This window comes from Myodes glareolus, chromosome 23, assembly GCF_982192425.1.
Source record: "Myodes glareolus chromosome 23, mMyoGla1.1, whole genome shotgun sequence".
NCBI lineage: Eukaryota > Metazoa > Chordata > Mammalia > Rodentia > Cricetidae > Myodes > Myodes glareolus.
The window spans coordinates 53,084,451-53,109,024 of NC_142048.1; the positions used below are offsets into that span (position 1 = coordinate 53,084,451).

The 24,574-nt window shown below is 43.7% G+C and overlaps 1 protein-coding gene across 2 annotated transcripts in view; it reads left to right on the forward strand.

Annotated features, from left to right (window-relative positions):
- Window positions 1-24,574, forward strand: part of Csmd1 (CUB and Sushi multiple domains 1) — a 1,511,659-nt gene that overhangs the window by 1,456,960 nt on the left and 30,125 nt on the right. For both annotated transcript variants that reach the window (XM_087901170.1, XM_087901171.1), the window contains exons 52-58: window positions 1,742-1,915; window positions 12,749-12,922; window positions 14,177-14,350; window positions 16,288-16,476; window positions 19,609-19,782; window positions 20,745-20,927; window positions 24,124-24,300. In XM_087901170.1, coding sequence (XP_087757296.1) covers window positions 1,742-1,915; window positions 12,749-12,922; window positions 14,177-14,350; window positions 16,288-16,476; window positions 19,609-19,782; window positions 20,745-20,927; window positions 24,124-24,300 — 1,245 coding nt within the window. The remainder of the gene's footprint in view (window positions 1-1,741; window positions 1,916-12,748; window positions 12,923-14,176; window positions 14,351-16,287; window positions 16,477-19,608; window positions 19,783-20,744; window positions 20,928-24,123; window positions 24,301-24,574) is intronic.

Below are 24,574 nucleotides of genomic sequence, written 5' to 3' on the forward strand. Positions count from 1 at the left end.
GGTCTTAATAATAAAAACCTGAGTCAAGATATTAGGGAGTAAGAGTAGAAAGATGAGAGAAGCAGATCAGCCAACCACCAGCTCTTACCTTTACAAAGTCCTCAGACTGAATGGAGTATCCTGTCATTACAAGTCTTCAGACCGAATTCACTGAGCTCCTGTCTCCTTCCACCTTATGTTCCTTTTCCCGCCCAGCCATATCCTTTCCTGTTTCCACCTCCCTAGTGCTGGGATTAAAGATGTGTGAGCCACTACCGCCTGGCTTTGTTTCTCTTTAAGACTGAATCAATCTAGTGTGGTCTGGGGTGGCCTTGAACTCACAGAGATCCCTCTGTCTCTGTCTCTGCCTCCCAGGTGCTGGGGATTAAAAGTGTGCACCACGGCTGCCTGGCCTCCAAGACTAACTAGAGGCTCTCCCCACACTCTGATCCTCAGACAGGCTTTGTTTGTTACAGCACAAATAAAAATCACCACAGCCTCAGGCTCCTGACATACCCATGGGAGCAGTCTCTTCTGCTCTAAACCACCCTGCTTTTCCCACCATGAAATTGCGAGCTCTTTCCTTTAAGTCGCTTCTCTAAAGTATTATGTCGCAGTCATGAGAAAATTGACTAAGACACCGACAGCCATGATATTCACACTGTTGACTCCATTCCCTAAATGACCATCAGCGTAGACTTTCACTGTCCTCAGCCCCATCAGACACAGAGAGTGTTAGTAGACTGGCCATTCTCACCAACTCAGCAATGAACCTACTTCATGATGGTGTTTTTCTCCCCATCTCTTGCCAGTTTACTAGGGATGAGAACTCTGTTTTGCCGCTTACTGGCATGGCCTTAAATACAGAGCATGTCACAGCTTTCTGAGTGATCTGAACGTTTTCCTTGGTTATCTTTTCTAAGACTTCCATTCTTGTTTAAATACTTCTGAGCCTCTGGTACTCAATCATCCTTGAAGGTTTGGAAACATTTTCTCTTTCCGTGAGATTCAGTAGGATTTTTTCCCTCAAATATTTATGCATATGAGATGTGAACATGTGGGTGTGATTAATATTTTTACTTTGGGTGATCATTAATTTACCTCCCCAAATGGACTAATTTGGGGTCACAACAGCTGTGCTCCATCATTATCTGGGGCAGCAAGGATACCCTTAGGATTTACAACTACCCTGCCTGTGTCCACACAGGATGTGTGTACTATTGATAATTACCTAGAAGGTTCCATGTGCCCTGCGTAGTCAGCAATTTTACAGTGCTTGTTATTGAACAACTCATACAAATAACTGGAAGAAAAATGACCTTGGTACTAGGATAAAGATAAAAGTTTTAACCTATTATGCTTGGTTTGGGCTGTTGGCCTTTGGTGAAGACACTTCTCATGTTCCCAGCAGGCACATGTGTCGTCACAATCACATCACTCTTAGGATAGATATGGGTAGAAAAAGCAGACAGGTAGCATGTTTCATAGATATGCTTATGGGTTCTTACATTGCAAAGTGTGGATTTTGAAGAAAGGGTTGTCAATCTGTAAGAATGAAAAAGCAATGAACCACTGTAGGGACTTTAGTGGCTTCAGAATATGGTAGAACTTCTTTTGTGTTAAAAGCAATAGAGAAGGAAAATCCGACAGAGACAACTGACTTGCAAACCAGACCTCCTTGCCCTGTGCTTCTTATGAAAACCAGCTCCCGTGGTTTCTGCTGTAAACCCAGACTTGGACTAATACAGTTTTTCTCTTTCAGTCATCTCTTGTGGAAGCCTGTCCTTTCCCCCCAATGGTAACAAGATAGGGACACTCACTGTGTACGGAGCCACCGCCATCTTCACCTGCAACACTGGCTACACACTCGTGGGCTCCCATGTCCGGGAGTGCATGGCCAATGGTCTCTGGAGTGGATCGGAAACAAGGTGTCTGGGTAAGCTACTCGTAAGTTCCCATGTGGTATAATTCAAATAAACCTTGAAAATGGATCACAAGGTGGGAAGTCCAGGGCTTCTGGTTGTTAAGGTTCTGACAACTTTGGTGAATCTGACCAACTTTATGGTTACCTGTTCCTGTCTGGATCTCAGGGTATCTGAAGGTTCTTTTTTATCTAGTCTGAAAAATAAAACATGACCGTATTTTATATTCTGTGGTGTATAGTCAGTCTTGCAGAGGGGCTGGAGGGCTGACTCCGTGGCTAAGAGTACTTATTGCTCTTGCAGAGGACCCAGGTTCAGCTCCCAGAACTTAGGTCGAGTGGCTCACAACCACCTGTAACTACTGCTCCGTGGGATTTCTTCTGACTGCTGAAGGCCCTACTCACATCCGCACACCCACACACAGACACACATATACACCCAAGGAAAAATAAAAATAAAGCCTTTAAATAAAACTTGCTATCGTGTAGAAGACTGGGACTATATGACACTAAAAGACCTTCACAAATGTAGCAAATAGAAATATGAGTGTCCATAAAGGTACACACAGTTTGCATTTTCAGTAGCTTACAATTCCACCATGAAGTTGGTCATTTAAACCTCGGAAGTACCGTGGGCTGTTTAAAGTGGTACATATTTGTAATACCTTGGCTTAATTTTTCTGATGTTATTCTTTGATAACTCTAAAGGAGTAGGGAGGCCGCTGTTTCCACTGGATTTCTCTGCATAGCTGTGGACAAAGCTTTGGCTGTGCAGTTCAGATACGCCCACGACTCAAAGCTTCTCCAACCCATTTCTGTATCATCACTAAAATATCATACCTATCTATAGTACTCTCTTCCTACTTCCTGGCTGTCCCTGGTACCTGATCTCCACCCAGTACTCTCCTGAAACCTCCAATATCCTACATACCTCCCATATCCTAGCTCCCTCTATGACCCCATCATTCTGTCACCTCATCTCCCAATACCCCACCACTCTCCAGTATCTTGCATCCCTTCATCATCCCAACCCTCTAGTATCCCACATATGTCATCATCTCATACCCTCCAGCACCCCACCTCCCTCAATCGTCCCATACCTCAAACACCCCACCTCCCTCCAGCACCCCACCTCCCTCCAGCACCCCACCTCCCTCCAGCACCCCACCTCCCTCCATCATCCCATGCCTTCATCACCTCACCACCATCCCTCTTCTCGCCCCTCTACCACCCCATCTCCTTCCATCACCACAGTCTTCCAGTACCCCACCCCTCTCTATTACCCCACCTTTTTTGCAATGCCCTCCCTTTTCATTGCCCTACCTTTTTCTAGCCCCACCACGAGTATCTATTCTCTAGATCTGTTCCAGTATCCCTAGTCTTTCAGAACCTTCTCTGTGCTTTCTTGAATGTCTTGGGACTTGTGACCATTGAGGGGCCCTCTCCACTTGGCAATGCTGATGGGGACAAGGTCTTCTCTTTCTACTTTAGTGTAATTTAGCACCAAAGGGGTGGAGGAGGTGATCCAAAACACACCTCTTTTGCTTTGGCCTAGTAGGTAAGCATTTAGGTTAGTTTATGTGGGAAGCTTGGAATGTTTAAATGATTCTGTTTCTAAAACTCTTAAGGCCTAGGGTCACTGTGTGTCCTACTAGTCCCAAATAAACCCCCAATTCTTCTGTGATCCTTCTGCTTTAAAGTGAAGGCCTGAAGCTCACAGGATGAGACACAAGGGCCATTGATGACCTTACATTGTCACAAATGTGATCTTTATAGGATGCAATCTACCTTGGAAACCTTTGGAGGCTCAATGACTCAGAAGTGAGTCTGTTTGCCCAGTAGAAATTTAAACTGACATTAAGGAGAGAGGAAAAACCTCCAAGTTATAATGAAGAAAATGTGAATGGTGAGAAGTTTGGGTGAGGTTTATAAAAAAAAATAATGAAAGGAGAGGAGCAGAGCATTTGGGAAAGGATTGAGCTGGTGTGTAGCCACACATGCATAAGGCTGGCTAAATAGTGGACAGTAAATTTAGTGTAAAGATTTTTTTCAGCTAGGCAAATATAGTTTCACAGTGACCATTGAGACTTGAGAGTTGAAGCTCACAGTCTGCCAGATATTGAAATGAAGCATACCCTGTGCCGCAGTAGCAGACTGCTGGTGGGTGGATCCTGTAATTTATCCCCACAAGAATGCAGTCCCAGGGGAAACCACAGAGTCAGGTGTGCAGCCCATGGAATCTGTGTTGTGTGGATGTATGAGCAGGAGGGAGAAGAGCCGTGCTATTGCCAGGGGAGACTACGGGGTATTCAGACAGATGGATCAATGAAGGCACATTCCTACACCTGGCACGGATACTGTGTACCTGGCACGGTAACTACTGCCGAGTTCCAGAACCCACATGCTAACTAGAGGCCTCGTGGGAGATCCTATCTGGGAATGCTGTCTTTGTGAAGAACACAAGTGCAGCATTTGTAAGCTTCATTTTACTGAATTCTCATCAGAACGCAAAGTGTCTGTTACTCCTGATGTGGAAGGAAAAATGCTTAGACAAGTGACACGCTTGCCCCTCATCATATGTCCCACCAGAAATAAAAACAGCGTTTAGATGTAGACAGTGCGGCTACAGATCAGGGGCTACTGACCAAGGACTTCTGGTGCTCCACTGAGAATAAGTTAACTCAAAAGGTGGGTCCAGAGGAAGGCTGCACTCTCCTGCAGGCAGCTGAACTGGATGTGACTTGAACTGTGGTACCAACAAATCCTCTCCCTCCTAGGACATATGCCAAAGAAAGGGGCGCATGCCTCTGCTTTAAAGAGCCAGTGACTTCTTCACCTGCTTGTGTTTCTTACTTATCAATGTGACTATTGCTTTTCTTCCATCCCCTGATTGTTATTTGATGTTTGAGTCAGTGTGTCATCTGTTTCCATTGCTAGAGCTTTCTTGGGAGCACTCTGAGGTTCTACCAAGCTGAGATTCTTTTGAGTGACCGACAGTGCTTCCACAACCTTATGGCAGCTAACTCAATGATCACATTTGGAAAATGACTTTCAGTTTTATAGTTGAATTTTTTTGTTGGGACTTTCAGCTCCCCAGTAATGACATGGAGACTAAATATTATGAAAGCTCAGCCTTATCTTAGGCTCATTTATAACTAGCTCTTATAACCCTAATTAACCCAATTTACTTTCTGTCTCGTGGCTTTATTACGTCATCTCCATACTTCCCATCCTGCGTGCTCTACATCTCCTGGCATCTCCACCTCCTTCCCCAATGTCCTCTCTGCCTAGAAGTCCTGCCTAGCTATTGGCCATTCATCTTTTTATTAAACCAACCAGAGTGACACATCTTCACAGTGTACCAAAAAGATTATTTCACAACACAGTATCCATCGTGGCATTTGGTAAATATGTTTTTTTAATTAAAGTAGATTTTTTGTGCAATATATTCTGGTTATGTTTTCCCCATTCTAAGTTCTGCTCCATGACCCCTCCCATCCAGATTCACACCATTTCTGTCTCTCTTAGAAAACAAACAAACTTCTAATAACAAAATAAGATAAAAACAAACAAGCCAGAGTAAGACAAAGACACCCAAACAGGAAAAAGAGTCAAAAAAAAAAAAAACCACAAGAAACACACTTAGAGGCAGAGACACACATGTTCACATATACAGGAATCCTATAAAAATACAAAACCAGAAGCCATAATATCTATAAAAAGGACTTATAAGCTTATAAAGAAACAAAAATTTCCAGCTTACCATAATGAGATGCAGAACGTCCAATGATGCTATTGAGTTCATTAAATAAAAAGTGCACATCCTGTGCATGCTGCCACAGATTCTGTGAGCGCATATGGGCACCAGCCCCATTATGTCCTCAAGACCTTGATTCCTTGGTGTATCATCATGACATTTGGTGAAGACATAGGTTTTTTTCCCTAAAATAAAATACATACTTAAAAAAAATCAGAAAACAATCTATGCAATACCATGTCCTCAAGTCAAAAAGAGATTGCTTCTTGACAAAACAAAATAATAACCCTCAACTCTGTAGCTTTGAGAAAGAAGCCACCCCAATGAGAAGGGCACAGGAAGACAGAACGTACCCGAAGGCAGAGCGAGAGTACCAGGTATTCTAGGAGAAGCTCAAGAGCAGCAGGTGAGCTTCCCTGAATGTGATCAGTGACAGAGTGAGAAACAACATCCAAAGAGCAAATCTCTCATGGACTGAAGATGATATACATTGCCAAGAAGCATGGATACCCCATTGCCCAAACCCTGGCTGTTCCTCTATCTTTTCCACATAACCCAGTTCCACTCTCAGAGAGCTCTGCTATCCCACCAGTTCTGTAAAGAACCTGCATAGACACTGGGGTTGGGTGTTTCCCTAGGCTCATGGAGTCAGTCACCTAGATTTGTGAAGAGTATCTGGAAACATTTTAGCATTATCTTGGCCAAGAGGAACATTAGAAATGATAAATAAATAACTTTGGATATTGTTGAAGACCAGCGTCAATAACAACAACAACAACAAAAAAGCACTTCTTGCTAGGGTGGAGGCATGGAAATTGAAGAAATATAAGTGAAAGATATGAAGAGATATGAAGACACATAAAAATAATAAGACTGAAAACATAAGGCAGTATAGGAAGGAGTTTCAGGGATTATTCAGATCCCAAAAAATCACCCGCGTTTAATTTTCCACAGCTTTTATACAAGATGTAAACTGGGGGAGCAGGTAACAAAAGGCTTCCTTAACATTCTGTTGCTAGGTAGCGGGGTGGCTCAATCATGGTTACTCAATGCACACTTGTTCACATAGGCAGAAAACACCTCCTCCCCAGGTGACCTCACAGTTACAATGGAAGGAGCAGAATTACACTGGCATATCCTGACCACCTGTTTACTTACCTTCAAAAAAGCCAGGCAACCGTCTCCTGTGTTGGAAGGTGCAAACTGCATGTGCTAGTATCTCAAATTCTCTGACCACCAGACAATGGCGAGGAATAGGCCTGCATTTCTCTGCTCCCACAAGATATCTGAGATGCCATGGGATGAAAGTTGTAACGATCCAGTCGTGGTTTGCTTTTCTTACCTTTGCCAACCATGAATGGGTAGCTAGGTGTCTTAGCTGGAATTTCTGTCGCTGTGAAGAGCCACCACAATCACAACAACTCTTATGCAGGAAAACATTTAACTGGGGATGGCTTACAGTTTCAGAGGTTTAGTCCATTATCATCATGACAGAACACGGCAGTGTGCAGGCAGACATGGTGCTGGAGAAGGAGCTGAGAGTTCTACATCTGATCCACGGGCAGCAGAAGGAACTGTGTGTCACAATGAGCATAGCTTGAGCAAAAAACAACTCAAAACCCGCCCCCCACAGTGACACACTTCCTCCAATAAGGCCACACCTCCTAATAGTGCCACTCTCTCTGGGAGCCATTTTCTTTCAAACCACCACAGTAGAGCTACCATGAAAACCTGTGTTGGGAAGAATTAAATCCTTGTGCCAGGGATGGGATGAGGGTTTGTGCTGGTGTTAGTACTGTGGCTGTTTCACCATTGGTTAGCAACAGTAGACACAGTACACCAGAAAATTAGGTTTCAGACTAAGGATATACGCCATCTGCTTGACAGATTTAATGGAGATGGCATATCTGCCCAGCATCATAATGGAGTCCTATTTTAGAAGAGAGCTGCTCAGTCATGCTTTGTGCTTTGTCCAGGCCTCCCATGGACTCCCATCTATACTGAGACTCAGACCATGTGATTCTATCATTGTATAAGATTCTATGGTAGATGCTTGGCCCAGGCTGTGGGTAGGGAATCTTCTATTTATCTTGAGAAGTACCCACAGGAACATCTTGCTGTAATATGGCCCTTCTGATTATGATGGAAGAGGGATCTTGCCTCTGGTACTATAGATGTGTCTGGTGATGTCTACATGGAAAAAATATTTTTGGTCATTGAATTGATAGAAATGAATCAGGACTTGGAAGGATGGTTCTATCACTGACCATGCCTTGTGGAATTTTTCATATGAAAACCATATTTAAGGAGATAAAAAGCAGTTCTCTTGGCTCACACTCAAGAGTAGAATTCGATCCTGATGGAAGTACCTAATCTGAGTTCTGAGCCTGAACTTCTGAGTGAGGCTGGTGTGTGTGTGTGTGTGTGTGTGTCCTTGCAGATGAGTTCAAGGTGAAGGTGTGCATGTGTGAGTCACTGCACAGCCTCACACTAGCTCCAAGAACACATTGTGTAGGACCCCACTTCTGCACTGTGGTTAGGGGCTCTAGCATTCTCTAAAATACTGAAGATATTCTTTATGTTCCCTTCTGTGAACTGCAGTGCTAAATATCCATCTAGGCTGGAGCATTAAGCCATGACAACACAGACCCCGTGTCTCCCCTATCAGGTCCTGTAACCCATCAGGGAAGTCTTATGATCACAGTGTTCTCTTAACTATTTTCTTGTATTTATCTTCTTTGTACTAATTTCCCTTGAACCCAGCAGTGAACACAGCGTCTAGAAGGAGGTGGTATGTTTGTAATCTAGGGCCCCTGTTGTAAAACGCTTCATTAATCTCTTGATAACACACTTATGACATGTAGATTTTTCTAGCACAGAATGACCTGTCAGCTCTCCCACTGGGTTACCTCTTTAATCCTCGCTGTCAAAGATGCCTCTCTTAAGGGGTTCCACATAAAAACATCTACTTTCCTGTACCTCTTTGAGGTAGGTTTACATTTGTTCAGCCATAATGACTATGAAGACACAAAGCTTGTTGTGACTATTAGATGGTGACATTTACAGGAGCTGAAATAGCTAGATCTCATAATCCAAAATTCTATTTTAGAGGTTTCTTTTTTGAAGATTGAGAGGAATAAAATTGGAATGTATTCTTTAAATAACTTGCAGATTTTGAGAGGTCCATGTAAAAATGTTTAATAAAGTAGCTGAGAATGACAGTGTGACATGACAGCAAAAATTGATTTTATTGGACGAGAGGAACTGCTCCTCCCCTCTATGAAGTGTCTATGCCACCATATTTCTGGGAAGTGCACATGGTGTCTTAGGGAAAGTGAAAAGTTTAAAACCATCTAACACCAATGCTCAGATTTTGTCCATGCATACTTCTTGAGACCTGACAAAAGAATATTGTGTTGCGAGGACTTAGCCCCCTCAGTGGATGTTGCCACCTGAGGCACTGGGTGTAGTATAGCTTCTCAAACTCTTGTCCTCAGCAGGGCTTCATGTCCTCAAGAGCCATTGCCTTTGTGTGGCACAGAAGAGCTCCTCAGCATTACCTTGCAAATTGCACACAGAAGTGAAAAAGTCTCATACATCAGTATTCTACAGTGTTCTTTTAATGCGGACAGACACACAGGTTTAAAAATATCCATGGATGTTTAATGCCAGCAGCAGCTTTCATGCCTTTCACAAGTCTGATCCCCTGACATTTTGTGACTGCGTGTTAATACTTAAGAAGGGTCTGCGAAATGGCTCTGGTGTTCACTGTCCATATAAGCCTGGCTTAGCCCAAAGACGCTCGCCACACAGATTACATCACGGCATGCCGCCTGCATTTCTGACTCCCAAAAGAGAAAGGATATATTTTTAATACTCACTATCTCATTGTCAGCCCCAAATACTGATAATCACAAGGCAAATACTAAGGTTGGACATTTGGTTTGTAAATTTTCTAAAAAGGGTTACAGTCTAATCCTCACGGGAATGTTGAGTGTTCACAGTGAAGGGAAATGGCGGAGTGGCAGGTGACCTTAAGGCAGGTAGGACTCTGGGAAGTGAGGAGATGAGTCATAGCAGAGGGGTCCCCTCTGCACCTCCATTAGCAGTATTCCTCTCTCCAACAAGGCTACCAGCTCTACCCTTCCACAAAGAGGAGATTCTTTATAGTGTAGTCAAGGGCAGAGTTTCCATGGAATCAGCAAACAATTTAGTTATTTTATTTAAATTTCCAAATCATCACACTCCAGATCCAGAGGTTTATGTTCCCCTGCCCTTCCCCTGCTTATCCCTCTGGGGACTTGATTCCAGGATCTCTGTAGATAACAAAATCAAAGTTCCAAAATATAAAGTCACTTACATAAAGTATGCAGTGTTTGTACGTGGCACATGACCTCTTGTGTCCGATAGTTCCTTTCTGTGTGACTTGAGAGACCCACCCTTCTAAGATGTCCCAACACGTAATGTCCCACACCCTATGAGCAGCTCTGCATATCTGTCTGTCCATCTGTGGCCAGTCTCTGGTGCTATATCTGATTCTTCATTCTCAGCCCGAGAGCGTACCTGTGTGAGGTGAGGCACCCCCTGGTGTGTCGGCTTGAATGAGAACGTCCACCATAGATTCAGACATCTGAAGACTTGGTCCCCGGTGGGTGGCTCTGTCTGGGGAAGGCGTGGCCTGTTGGAGGAAGTGTGCCACTGGAGGCAGGCTCTGAGAGTCTGAAAACTCAGAGCATTCCCAATGAGCTCTTTGTGCGTCCTGCTTTTGGTTCAAGATGTGAGCTCTTGGCCTACTGCTGCCTACATTTTATGACATACCAGACTCGTATTCCCTCTAAAACCATAAGCCCAAATAAACCCTCTCCTCTGTAAGTGGCCTTTCTGTCATGGTGTTACAGCACAGCAATAGGAAAGTAACTACTATACCAGTTTATATTAGATCAGTCAAAAGCAGCACAGAAGACAATAGAACAGGCTGGGGGATTCAAGGGATGGAACAGCCATTACTGGAGAATAGTGAAGCATCTATTTCCACATGTGGCCTCGAAGATGAATAGGACTTGAGATGACCCTCAAGAGCAATGTCTCACATCAGAAGAGGCAGAGAACCCCTTTCTAGTTGCCTTTCCCTGCAACTCAAATTCAAGACTATAGTAAAGACTTAAAATAAAAAAAAAAAGCTCTCACAGTCAAACAACATAGCAAAACCTCACCAAACAATGGAATCTTAAATCCAAAACTCAGAATGCATCTAATTCAAGTTTCACCCAAGGAGTTTTTCTTCCTCACAATTTTGACATATTATGGACATTTAAATTAAATACCATAAATGAAATTGTTATGGGTATCCTGTACATGTGAGTAGGCTATACTTTTATGACTTGAAATTTCACTTAAGAGACAAACTTGCTGAAGCTAGAAATGAGTGACTGTTTCAAATCGGGGATCAGCTTGTATGACAGTAATTGTCGACTGAACACAAACTGGAGTCACCCGGGAAGAAGATCTTGGTGCAGGATTGTCTAGATCAGGTTTGCCTGTGGGCATGTCTATTAAGGATTGTCTTGTTTATGTTAAATGACCTGTAAAGATTCAGTCCACTGTGGACAGCAGTGTTCTCTGGACTTAGGTTTGGGACTACACGAGAGAGGAGAAATCAAAGGAAGGGCTAAAACCATGCACACATCACTCGTCTCGGCTCTGGGCTGGGAACACGATGTGACCAGCTCTTTTCAGTTCTGGCCACTTAGACGCCCTACAGTGGTGGCTGTGAGCTGGAACTGTGAACTAAAATAAGTCATTGTTCCTCTGAGCTCCCCTCTGTTGGGGTGCCTTTATCCCAGTGACAGAAATGAAACCAGGACACCTTGTCTACATTGATTCAGATTGGGAACATAAAGTACCGCAGCATCCCGTGGCTTCTTCCTTCCATTTGGCACAGGGCTGAAGGGCAGTGATTTTGAAGTATATCCTCTATTTCCTTTAAGGGTTTAAGCCACTTTCTCAGAAAGTAGGGTGGCCAAGTTAGCGGTGCAACTCCCCAGGAAATTTCCCATGCAAATATAGTACACCTTGTCCCCGGCCTCCTAAGGAATATGTACATAACCATGTGACATAGAGGCATGTGCCACTTCAATCTACGCATGAACCAAAAACTGGATAGAGATACTCAGAGTTTGAAAATGAGTATGTCCAATCAAGTGTGTCTGGCTGAGAGGGATGAGAAGTGCTCACTTAAAGCTGTGTGGGTTTTGTTAGAGAGGCCCTCTTCAGCAAGCCATGCCTGGTTCTCAGTGTCTTTCAGAAGTGACCCCCAAAACATCTGGAGCTATCTAGAATAGTGGTTCCCAACCTTCCTAAGGATGCAGCCCTTTAATAGAGTCCCTCATGTTGTGGTGAACCCCAACCATACAATTATCTCGTTGCGCCTTCACAACTGTAAGTTTGCTATGATTATGAATCGTGATGTAAATATCTGATATGCGACCCCAGAGGGCTCGCAACCCCCAGGTTAAGAACCACTGATCTAGAGTGATAGCCAGGATCCAAGTGACTTCTCTGAGGATATGGCTGTAATTTTGGTACATGGTTCTGGATGGGATATGATGGTCCCATATCCATCATCTCCAACACTGAAGCTGCCTTGTGTCGGGTCATTCTGTGGTGCTTTCTGATCTTTGTCTCTCCCTCTAGAATTTCATAAATAGTTGCATAGACCCATTTCTGGGGTTGGGTGTGTTCCTCTTCCTTCTTTCCTCTGCTGCCCACTAGGTTAGGAATAGTGGAGGATAGATCACATGCCATAGAAGTAAGAAAGTGATAGAATAAGTAATCAGAGAAACTATAACTGGGGTGATGGCTATAAATGATCTTATATAAGAAATAAGACTTCCTCACGACGGTTGAGAAAATATGAACAAGTAAAGAAGAACAATAATGTAGGCTAACGTACATAGTCAGTGGGGAAATTCTCAGTTATGCATTCACCTCTGTTATTGACTTGACAGTGAAGGTAAGTGAATTGGGAATACTGTGGGCTCATGCTGGCACATTCTCTGATGAGTTTTCCATTGTTTTGTGTCCGTCCTCAGCGGGTCATTGTGGCTCTCCAGATCCCATTGTGAACGGCCATATCAGCGGTGATGGCTTCAGCTACAGGGACACAGTGGTCTACCAGTGCAACCCCGGGTTCCGGCTCGTGGGCACCTCTGTGAGGATTTGCCTCCAGGACCACAAGTGGTCGGGGCAGACCCCCGTTTGTGTCCGTGAGTAGAGTATGCGGAGCTGCCCTGAGGACCGCATCTTCCCATTTCCCTGTGTAGTCCAGTCATTGCTCAAACATGTTCCACCTTCTGAGTCAGCAGGGGGAGTTATCTTTCCCTTTTTTCTGTCCCGAGTCAAAGTATAAGATGGCTGCCCCAGCTTCCCTGTCCATCATTTTCTATATTATCCCCTAGACTCCATCAACTCTCTCATCAATAACTAAGAGTCACCTTGGGACTGCTGCCTTATGCTCCTCCATAGGCCGTTCAGGGTGAGAAACAGTGCTGATTAGAGAAGGGTGTGGACAGGTCCCTTACTGTCCTATGCTTTCCGGTATTGGGTCTTCGGTTTCAGGATGAATAACGAGATTTGCAGCAGCTCTTCAAAGCAAGTGTTTACATGCTGGGCCTGTTCTCAAAACCCATGACTTGGAATGCGAACTCTTTACAGATGTTCCTCCTTCTCGGTGCAAGATCCTGCCAAGCACATGCTTCTGAGAGCCTTTACTTTCTCATGAGTGATGCAGAGGTGTAGATGGGACTGAGTAGTAGTGGGTGCTGTCTCTAAAAGGGCTCTGGAAATACAGAATAAGAATCCAGCTCCATTTCGAAGGAAGAAGAATGCTGACAAGATAAATGAGGAGGAAAAGGGCAGTTTGTGGCCGTTCCATGTTCTGTTGAAAGTTTGTGTGAGTGAGAGACACTACCTGGCTCCTGGCTGCTGGGTAGAGCCCGACCGTCAGGGCAGTTCATCAGACTTCATAGATAACAGCATAGGCATCGCACGAGAACAGTTACTTTTCTTAGTCTACGATTCACTTACTACTAGAATAATTTGCAATTTGATGTTGAAAACAAACCCCGAGAGTGTTTCTAAATGACAGTTCCAGGACATCAGCTGGTTGTACCAAGTGGGAAATACTCAAATTCCTTGATAAACCAAAGATTAGAACTTGTGTCTGGCTGCTTTGTTCCAAGTCAGTTGGCATTCTGCTGGTTTGCGTCAAGGGCACTAGTCCTGGGGTAAAGGGCAAGGGTTCTGGTGGTAGAGATCATTGCCCACCATCAAAACAAAAGGCTCTAAATCCTGTACATTGTTCTGTCTCCCAGCTCTTCCACACCGGAACACCACCCTCGATGTTTGTAGAAAACCCTTCCGTTCATACATTTTCATGTCTACCTGTTTGTTCTCAGTGACTCCAGGTGGGAGAGGTACCTTGTTTAGTGCGGTCAGTAATAGAGACCTTGCTCCCACAGCCATCACATGTGGACACCCGGGAAATCCTGCCCATGGGCTCACCAATGGCAGCGAGTTCAACCTGAACGACCTCGTGAATTTCACCTGTCACACGGGCTACCTACTGCAGGGTGCCTCCAGGGCCCAGTGTCGGAGCAACGGCCAGTGGAGCAGCCCCTTGCCTACCTGCCGAGGTAAAAAAAAAAAAATCTCTAGGGATGGAGTATTGTGCCCTGAGGTACAGACAAAGTAAAATGCTAATGCATCACAGACACACACACACACACACACACACACACACAGCCTGTGTAGAACTCAGGGTTCCAGACTGTTGTACATCAGCGCAAGTCCCATTGAGAGTGTGTCCTGTCTAACACAGGCCCTGAAGACTCAACTGAGTCAGCTCACTGTATGCCAGGGGGTGCCCTACGGATCACAGGCTCCTCTAGGTGCCCTTTGTCGGCTCAGGGCAGGTGGTACTTCTCTGTTCAAGAGACCATTAGGTTTTTAGTTCTGTTTTGTTTTTATCTTGATCTGGGCTTGCCATGCCAAGCATCGGCCCGGGGTGCAGTTGTTTGTTCCGGCTTTTGCAAACCATCCTTCAGGTTTATTTCATTGCCTCCAGCTAGGTCATCCCCGCTAGGTTAGCTCTTGGGTTACATCTTGGTTATAGAAACAGTGCACTGTGGGGCCTTCACACACATCCTCCCCAGATCCATAGACATTTCTTTAGCTCAGGGAAATCAAAGCTCTCATCCATAAACTCAAGCGCTTCATGAAATTCAGAGAACATTGTTCCATAGTGCCAAGGCGTCTTGATGAACCCCATCTCTGCCGGGACCTGCCCTCCCTCATCCCAACAAGTGTTTCAAACCCATCCACTGAGATAGGTTTGCTTTCAGCTTCCAGAATCCACAGTGGGCAGTGGCTGCTGAGAATTCTGTGCACAGCTCTTTTCCGAGCCAGACATATCTGGAGAGTTTACTTGCTCCACGGCAGCTGTCCCATTCGCTGGCATGGTAGGGGAAGTGCGAGGTAATCAGGCCATTTGCTAGTCTGCACCTGAGGACGCCTGCTGCTAATTCCTCCCAAGATGCCCATGGGCATTTGGGCTAATGGAAGCCATTCAGCATAACCAGAGCGTGTCCTGTACCACTGAGAATGTTTTCCTCTCTCCTCCGGAGGCAAGAGGGTTCCCATCAGAGGTGGCCTAACCTACATTTCCGTGAGGCGCTGATGGGAGAACTGCCATTTTCAGCTGCCTTCACGGTGTATTGACAGCACTGTTCCTTTAGGGGCACACATAAATATGTATAGGTTGGGTGTGGCTAAATAACAAGCGTGTCCCAGATCTCAAACACTGTACTCTAATAAACCTATTCAAACCAGTGCCATTACATCACATTTTTAGAATGTAAAAACTTAGGAAGAAAATTAGTTTAAAATATATATTGAAGAAGCATGTTTTTAGGAAATAGTAGATTGGTCTCATAACTTCAAAACTGTAATAGTAGCCAATCTAATGCTCGGCATGTTTATAGCAAAGAATAAAATAAAATAAAAATAAAATAAACCAACAGGGGAATCAGAAGTTCATGAGGAGATTCCCAGATCAACCTTTCTCTTCATAAACTATCTAATTGATTTAAAACTTACTTTCTTTTGCACTTTGGCATAGGATTTTGCTTCTTTGTTTGCTTGTTTCCTGTTGTAATTTATGAAGTTATTTTTTTAATTCATTGTATATACATTGTATCAGATTCTGCTTACATAGGGCATTTTCACATAACGATGTATTGTATGTTGAGCATATTCCCCCATGCCCTAAGTTTCTTCTTTTATAGCCCCACCCTCTGTTCCCCTTTGTCCCCTGGACAATGTCATACATATTTTCCTGTCCTATACACATATACATATATGTATATACATATACATAAATGATTTTATGTATGCATATGAAATCTCCAGCCTGCAAAGAAGAGGAAACAAAAAGTTGTCCTTAGAGACTCATGTCATTTGCTTAATGTGGTCATCTACCATTGACTCCTTTGTCTTCCGGGGGACGTAGCTTTATTCTTCTTTATGGCTGGGGAATAAAAGCCTCATCTGTACGAAATGCTTCATTTTCTAGTGGTAAACTGTTCGGATCCTGGGTTTGTGGACAACGCAGTCCGCCACAGGCAGCAGACCTTCCCGGAGATCTTCGAATATGGGATGAGCGTGATGTACCACTGCAAGAAGGGGTTCTACCTGCTGGGGTCTTCCGCCCTGACCTGTATGGCAAACGGCTTGTGGGATCGCTCCTTACCCAAGTGTCTGGGTGAGTGGGCTTCTCAGCCACAGGGCCAAAGGCAACGGCCGCAATAGAAATGCATTTCCACAGTGTCTTGTAAACACGAAATTTTCACTCTTTCTCCTCTCCTGTCACTGTATCTGCCAATCCTTACTACGGGTGAGCCAGAAACCACCAAATATAACCTAAGTGAGTGTGAGACGGGAGAAAAGGATGTCTCACCTCTACCTCTGCCTGCTTTAGTCTGTGAGACTGGCTTACTCTTTACCTTGCCAAAGACCAGCTTGGACAAGTATACCACTTACCCGGGTAGGATCATAGGAATTAGAAAAATAAGTAAAGAGAATGAAGATGCAAGGAAAATAATAAAACAGAAACGTAGGATAGTACCAGCGAGAAAAATAATAAAACAGAAACACAGGATAGTACCAGGAGGGAGTTCCAGTGAATACTGAAATCACCTGTGTTTAATTGCCATTTAAATACCTTTGGTTAATTGCCATTAAAATACCTTAAAATACTGTGCCACCGAAAGGTAGGAATAAGATTTTTTAAAAAACTGCATTAATGTGAAACAAGGAAATGAACAGACCAATTGAAGGTTGTGGGCTACATTTTTAGTTAAACATTCTGTTGCTAGAACAAGACAAGTAATGCTCACACCCTACACCAAAACATTCTGTAGGCAAACCACTCCCTGGGTGGAAACCATTGTTATCTCCTTAAGGGGGTAGGAACGTAATTGGATTCTTGTACTTTTGTTTGAGATAGAAACAGATCTGTTTCTCAATACTTGAAATACAAGGTCTGGATATTAGCAACACCTGTTGACAATAACCTTGAGAGAGCAGAACTCTCTGACCTAAATCTAGGTGGGACTTTTGTTTGAGGTAGAAACAGACAATAACCTTGAAGGAATGGAAGTAAGTTCCAACTCTCTGACCTTCAGTCAGGGTGGAGTGGCCACAAGTTTGAGCAAGGTGAAACTCCCTGACCTTCAGACAATGTGGAAATAGGCTCACATTTTTGGGTTTCCACATTACCTTCCATCATGATGGCCATAAATCTCAGTGTCTTCACCCCTCAACCTCACTCTGAATTTCCGGATACAGAGATATCAGTTAAGGACTCTGAAGTAGATGGAGACCTTGCTGGAGAGAATGGATTTGGCTCCCATGGTCCTTCCAGTGTGGCCAACTGTGGCCCTAGCTGGCAGACACTTTAGACAAACCTCACAGGAGCCATCAGAAAGGACAGTTCTGTGAAGGGCAGAGGTGCCCTTCTGCACAGATGAAGACCTAAACAGTCACCAAGGTCCCAAAGAATTTGCTGCCTCTCGGTTAAGAAGATGGAGATGAATGAGAATGTATCTGTCTATACATGCCTCCATAGTGCAACATTTCCCCCTTGTAAACAAAACAAAACTGTCCTTCAGCACAGAAAGAATCATCTTCCAAATTTAACCTATCCATTTAGAAAATACCACTGTCTGGACTTCTCAACTCAGGCAGGAGCACAGCAGTCCCTCCAATCAAAATGAAATGCCACCTTCATAATAATGTGCAGGAGTCAGGTGGCACTGGGACACGAGCTTCCTTGCTACAAAGTGCCTCCTCCCTTTCCGCTGCAGAGCTTTGAGGGTGGATAAGTACGGGATCATTTCACCCACGCCCCACTTCAAGGGAGTTTTCCTCCTGAGCCCTACACAGAAACAGCCGTAGACTCTGACACTGTGGTTTCTTTTCACCACGAAAGGGAGTATTGAGTACTCAGTGTGAGTCTATGAATGGGCCACAGTCTCTCCCCAGTCCAGCATGTCTGCAGTTCCACGCTGGGGCATTTTTCAGGGAACTTGGTTGTCTTTGTTTCTTCCTTTTGACCTTGTTCTCTTCTGCTCTTGGGAGATTCCCATCAGCCATTTTACTGATGCTTGATCTGCAAGCCCTAGTATTTAACAAACATCTTGTCCCTTGGTTGGTTGGTCCCCACCCCTACCCCTCCTTGTCCCCTTGTCCTTAACAACAAGAGGGTGGGAAGGAGCATCTCAAAGGGGAACGTGACCTGCTCCAGGGAGGCTCAACCTTGCCTCTACGCTGCCTTAGCTTGCTTTCTTGGATTGTTTTCCTTGTGTTCTCTTATTTCGGCCAGCATTGGCCATTTGCCCAACACTTCAGTGTTTTGGATCTAATTGGCTACCTTTTAGGCCTCCAGATGAAACGTGGGTCTGCACTTGAATGAGGGCTAAAGCTAGACAGATACTGAGGGCTAATGGGACCCAGGGGAGGGTTCTGCCTTCCAACTCCAGCCCCTCCTCTCTGGTCCACATCACTGCTGTGCTGCTAGTGATCAAAAGGAGTTCATCTTCGATAATGAATCCATGCCTTTGAATAAGTTCCTTGCAGCGTCCACCCAGCTAGTCATCTACGTGAAGCGTTTCAGTGTGTCTGTCCCTACCCGTGTTAGGTAATTCACGAGGAAACGGAGAGAGAGTTTTCAGTGCCTGGTACTCTATTCATCTGGGTCCTGGAACACGTCTTTTTGAAGGATGTTTACCACAGATTATGGACTCGGTCTGGCCTAATTTTAAAGATATGAATGAAGCCACCAAGATGATTTTTTAGACTGTGTTGAAGGGAAGTCAGTTTCTCATTTGTTATTTTTACACATTTTAGATCACTACCCACTAAAAGTACGCTCACTTGGCTGCTTGTCCTAGACAGAGGAGCTTAATTAGGTAAATTTAATCTAATCTTATCTCGGAGCAAACTGTATGATTATCATGTTAACTGATGAAGTTGTGTGAATAGTTCTGAAGGAATTGTATGGGTTTTCACTTGAAAAAAGATTCCCGTTCTTCTCCCACAGAATACAATTAGAGCTAGATAGATAACGTGAGGCAACTGTTTTCTCTCCTTGAAGGGTGGCGCATAAATTCCAACTTTAGGCAACGCTCTCTTAAGTCAAAAAAATTGCATCACCGCTATCTTTCCTTTTTTCAATAACTAGGTATGTAAATGCTGTCTGGAAAAGGCCATTTCTTTTCTATAGAGGACAAACTTGGGGTCCTGTTCCTTAATGGGTAATGGAGAAGGTGGGGACTGTAAAGGGAGCCTTACTATGCAAAACATATATCCTCATTTATTCTAATCTCATCCCCAGCTATATCATGTGGGCATCCTGGGGTCCCTGCTAATGCTGTCCTCACTGGAGATCTGTTTACGTATGGAGCCACCGTCCAGTACTCCTGCAAAGGGGGCCAGACGCTCACAGGCAACAGCACGAGAGTCTGCCAAGAAGATAGTCACTGGAGCGGAGCCCTTCCCCATTGCTCAGGTGAGGAGCCCTGTGTTCAGAGCGTTGGATAGTTACCCACGTACGTGTAATGATGCAAAACATGCTGCTAGTGTAGATAATTACCATCATCTCTGGTCCTCACCATAGGGGATACCAGCATTGACATCTTCACCCCAACCTTTGGTCCTTGTCCCATAGAGCCACATCACCTTCACCATCACCACTGGTCTCCATCATCAACTCCATCAGTTTATCATATCTTATGTCACACCACATAAGTCATGACCAGCATCATGCTCACCATTATTACTGGTCCCCTCCACCAAGATCACCCACCAACATGACACCTCACCCTATCACTAAGCCACATCACAGATCCATATGATCTTCTTCAGCATCTCCATCCCTGGCTCCTGTCATTGAATCAGCAATAGCATCTCCCCCATCCTTACAGGTCCATCTCTGCATTTCCTTCTGCAAGGGTTTCTGATCATGGTGCTGGAGCTCTTGCTTATCTTGGTTGAATGATATTATAGGCTTCTATTTTATTTTCCCACAGTTCTACCTCTAGTATCAGTAGGTCTCTCTCACCCGTTTTCACATCTTAATTTTTCTGTGGGTGATCTTTAAGTGAGTTGTAATACTTAGTAACTCCAGATGTTTCCCTGAAGAATAGTGGTGTCCCTGTGTGACTAGTATTCCTGAGCCCCCATTTCTCTTGCTGCCCACACCCACTGTCCCAGATTGCTGCTATGATCGCATCTCAGTATTTCACCTCTTCCCAACCATTTTTTATCTAGTGACAGAGAAACATTGTCTTAAGTTTCTTCCATGTTAGGAAGTGTGACAAAGAAAACATTTCTTCCCAGATGCCCCAGTGCTGGGGAAAACATGGCCTGTGTTAAAGGCATACTTAAGAAAGTTTTCATTGCTTTTGAAGCTTTACACAAAGCAAATGGATCGAAACAAGTCATTCAGTCCCTGTGCTTCATTCTCCTCAGGAAACAGTCCTGGATTCTGTGGTGATCCAGGGACCCCTGCGCACGGGTCTCGCCTTGGGGATGAGTATAAGACAAAGAGTCTTCTGCGCTTCTCCTGTGAGATGGGACACCAGCTGCGGGGCTCTGCAGAGCGCACGTGCCTGGTGAACGGGTCCTGGTCAGGAGTACAGCCTGTGTGTGAAGGTGAGTGATTCAGGTCCTACTGTCCTCCCAACCACTGGCTCTTCATCCTAAAGTGACTGGGAGCATCTGGAGGGATCTCTAGAGGATTGGATCTCTTGTACCCTTGAACCCTTTTCCCTAAAATTTCAAGAGCATCACCACGACTCTGAGTGAGCCCTAAAGATGTTCCTGACTGTCGAAAGGACCTATCCCTCTAGTTCTTATCCTTGGAATGTTTATCACACAAAAGTGGGTTTCTAATCCGATGCCTTTTTCATGTGGATCTTGGAGGTAAACGGAGGCGGAGGGGCAATGTGGAGAAGCAGCTCAATCAGAAGACAGAATCTCTATGGGCGGGGAGTCCATCATTTCCAACTGGTTCCACTCTGCTGGTGCCTTCGTGCACAGTGGCTGCAAAACAATCTAAAGTTATAATCTGTGTGGTGTTTTGGGTCAGTATATCTGACCTCCATAGGAGGTAGGGATGGTTCAATGGTCAACTGTGGACATCATGAGTCCTTTATAATACCAGGTGACTGCAAAATCTGCCGTAGGCAAATATGAACTGAGATGTGTTTGATAACGATGTGGTCAAAGTTCAGAAATTAGCATCAGGATGAGGCAGATGTCATTAACTAACAGATACCCATGTAAGTCAACTTCTCAAGTTTTGGGTCTCATAAAAGATTATGCTGGTGTATTTTTTGTATGGATAAATTGTTTTTCTATATAATTTAGAATACTGGAAAAAGCGCTTGCAGGGTCGCCACTGGGGACTGGATCTCTAGATGTGTTAAGCAAGGCACCAGTCCCCTAGCCAAGATTATCTCTTCTATCCTGATGTAATTGCCTCTTTTTAATCTACTAAAAACTTTATAACCCCTTGGGAAACTGGAGCGAGCTGTGAAAGGAACTCACAAGTCATGAAAAAGAGGAAGAAAAGCTTTTTAAACATTCATGGAGATCAAATGATGTATATACCTAGGGTGTTTTAGTAGTACGTGCCTACAGATTTCTTTGACATTATGCTGGCTTCGGTTAGTAATCTATCTTCTGAACACAGGCTCATTAACAGGGCTTCCAAGGCCCTCACTCACGGAGTTGTTTCACATTTGATTTCAGTTTCATTGGGCAAATCTTTATCGCTTTCTCATAATTTTGATAAACCCTAAATTCAACTAAAGCAATAAAAGTATGATATTGATGAGAGATAACCTGAGCTACAACATGCCTGTCATTTCCACAGTAACTAACGTTACATGTAGAGTTGGAAGTCATTGTCTTTATAAATTAACTGAGAAAAAAAAAGTCACAAAATTCAGTCCAGTGCAACTGTCATCTGTGTGATGTAACCTTCTAGGTGGGTTCTGTTGATATGAAACAATCAAATGTTTAGAATTAGTTAAGTTAGATCTTACTGCAAATTAAGTTCGTTTAAAACTGTGTCTTAGCAAAACAGGACACATGAACAAAATAAGAAGTAGAAAATGTATTTTAAATGAAGCATAAAACCTGGGAACATAGAATACGGTTAAGTTGTTCCTTTTAGTTTGCAAAGTATCTTTACTTTTTAGTAAGGACAAATAGAACCTATTGCTTTCAGGTTCACATTCTCCTCTGTCACACGTCATCCAAGTCACTGCAAACACAAGTTGTCGCTGTCTTCTCTCTGTAGTTCCCTGGCCTGGCAGGCAGTGAATGTGTTTCTCACTGTTAAATAGATAAGAAGAAAAATCTAATTATAAACCTTACTTTATAGAATTCAATATTTGAAGGGAAATGTCTTGTTGTTCAGATAGTATCATCATGGTGGAAACTCATTAACATATATCTGCTTTTTAGATAAATGGAATGATTCTCCCCAATTAGTTGATTAATTTTGTCCTTCAGAGGTGACTTAGGAAATTGCTCACATGGGCTACTTTCAGCAAATACGATCCTTTGTTGATTCTTAGGTTCTTGTTTGAATGACATGTGATCTTTTTTTTTTTTAAAGACTGTCTATTAGTGGCTATGATAGTCTGACTGCTAAACAAATGTGCATTGAATGAGTAGTTGTTCTGGCTAGTCCAACACTGTTGCTTTTTCACTTTGAAATTTTAATTCATGTTTTAGGGAACCATGGGTAAATTGATAAATACTGTTTAACACAACTATCAAGCAGGATATTGTTGAAGGATCTGACTTAGGTAGAGATATAGGTTCAGAATCATGTTCATTCAAACAAGAACCAGCTCAACTTGAAGTTCTATGCATATTCTGTATGAAGTAAGAATTGACTTTCTTCCTATTTAAGGAGATATGCATCTTTGTTCTCAAGTAGCTTTGAAAGTGGAACAGTTAAATATGCAAGAGTGTTTTCAAACATGCTGACCACTCTCAGAGAATCTCATGCTGTAGACTTCTTATTATTATCTAGTAATAGTCTCGTGATTTATGGTCTTCTCCTACACATCATTGTGACAGACTTGAGGTGAAAATACAATAATTATTCCGTTAGTGGTCTCAAATACAAAGAACAAAATACTCAACATTGAGGCCATCACTGTGATCTGTCCCCAGAAGAGAAGATATTTCCTCTGCTTGATGACTTGGTGTGCCCACAGTGAAAGAGGGTCCTACCCTGTTACATTGAGCATCATTAACCAAGGTCTCAGAGCCTGTAGGGGACATTAAGATACTTTTGAGGACAACACAAAGTGAAATCATGTGACAACCATCTGTACAGCCGTGGGTAGATTTGATAACATGAGGGAGACTATGTTCTAATAGGCACAGTCATCTGCATTCCTGAGGTATTCTCTGCTCCCCAAGGGAACCCTGCTACAGTTATAACATATGGCCTAATTTTTCCAGATTTTAAACAAATGAAGAATGTTATGAAGGAAGTTGTTTTTGAGCTCTAATACCATATAATATTTTTAAAGTTCATGATAATTCTACATTGCTAAAAAGTATGTTCAAGCTTAGTGTGGCAAAGCTTTGGATTTTCAATGTTTCAAAATCCATGTTTTGTCAGAAAAGATGTGAAAATACAGCTTTTACTTTTATGGCTAATCACAAATCAATCTGAAGGATCGAGTAAGACAAAGGCTGGGTTTATCCCACACAGATGTTCCCCTATTCCCATCAGGAACTCACACTCATTGGTCTCCCTTGTCTTAAGCTTCGGTCCTGGCTTACTCCTTTGTGGGCCTCTGTCTTTGCTTCCTGACAGCCGTATCCTGTGGAAACCCCGGCACCCCCACCAATGGGATGATCCTCAGCAGCGATGGGATCCTCTTCTCCAGCTCTGTCATCTACGCCTGCTGGGAAGGCTACAAAACCTCGGGGCTCATGACTCGGCACTGCACAGCCAATGGGACATGGACGGGCACAGCACCGGACTGTACAAGTCAGTACCTGCTCAGGTGGAGCCGGGGGTGGGGGGGGGGAAGGTCCAGGAAGCCCATAAGATGAGGGAGACAGTGGAATTTCCGTATCTATTGATTCTGTAAAATCATTCAGGATAAAGGATTACTGTGAGTTTATTGTGATGCCCTGTTTTCTTGGCTGCTTTTAGATTCTGTTTCTTTGGCATACCTAGCTGAAGCTATTTAAATGGTCAAGTAGGGTGTGCAATGAAGGAAGAACCATAGAAAGAGGCAAGGTTTCTCTGGCTCCAGACC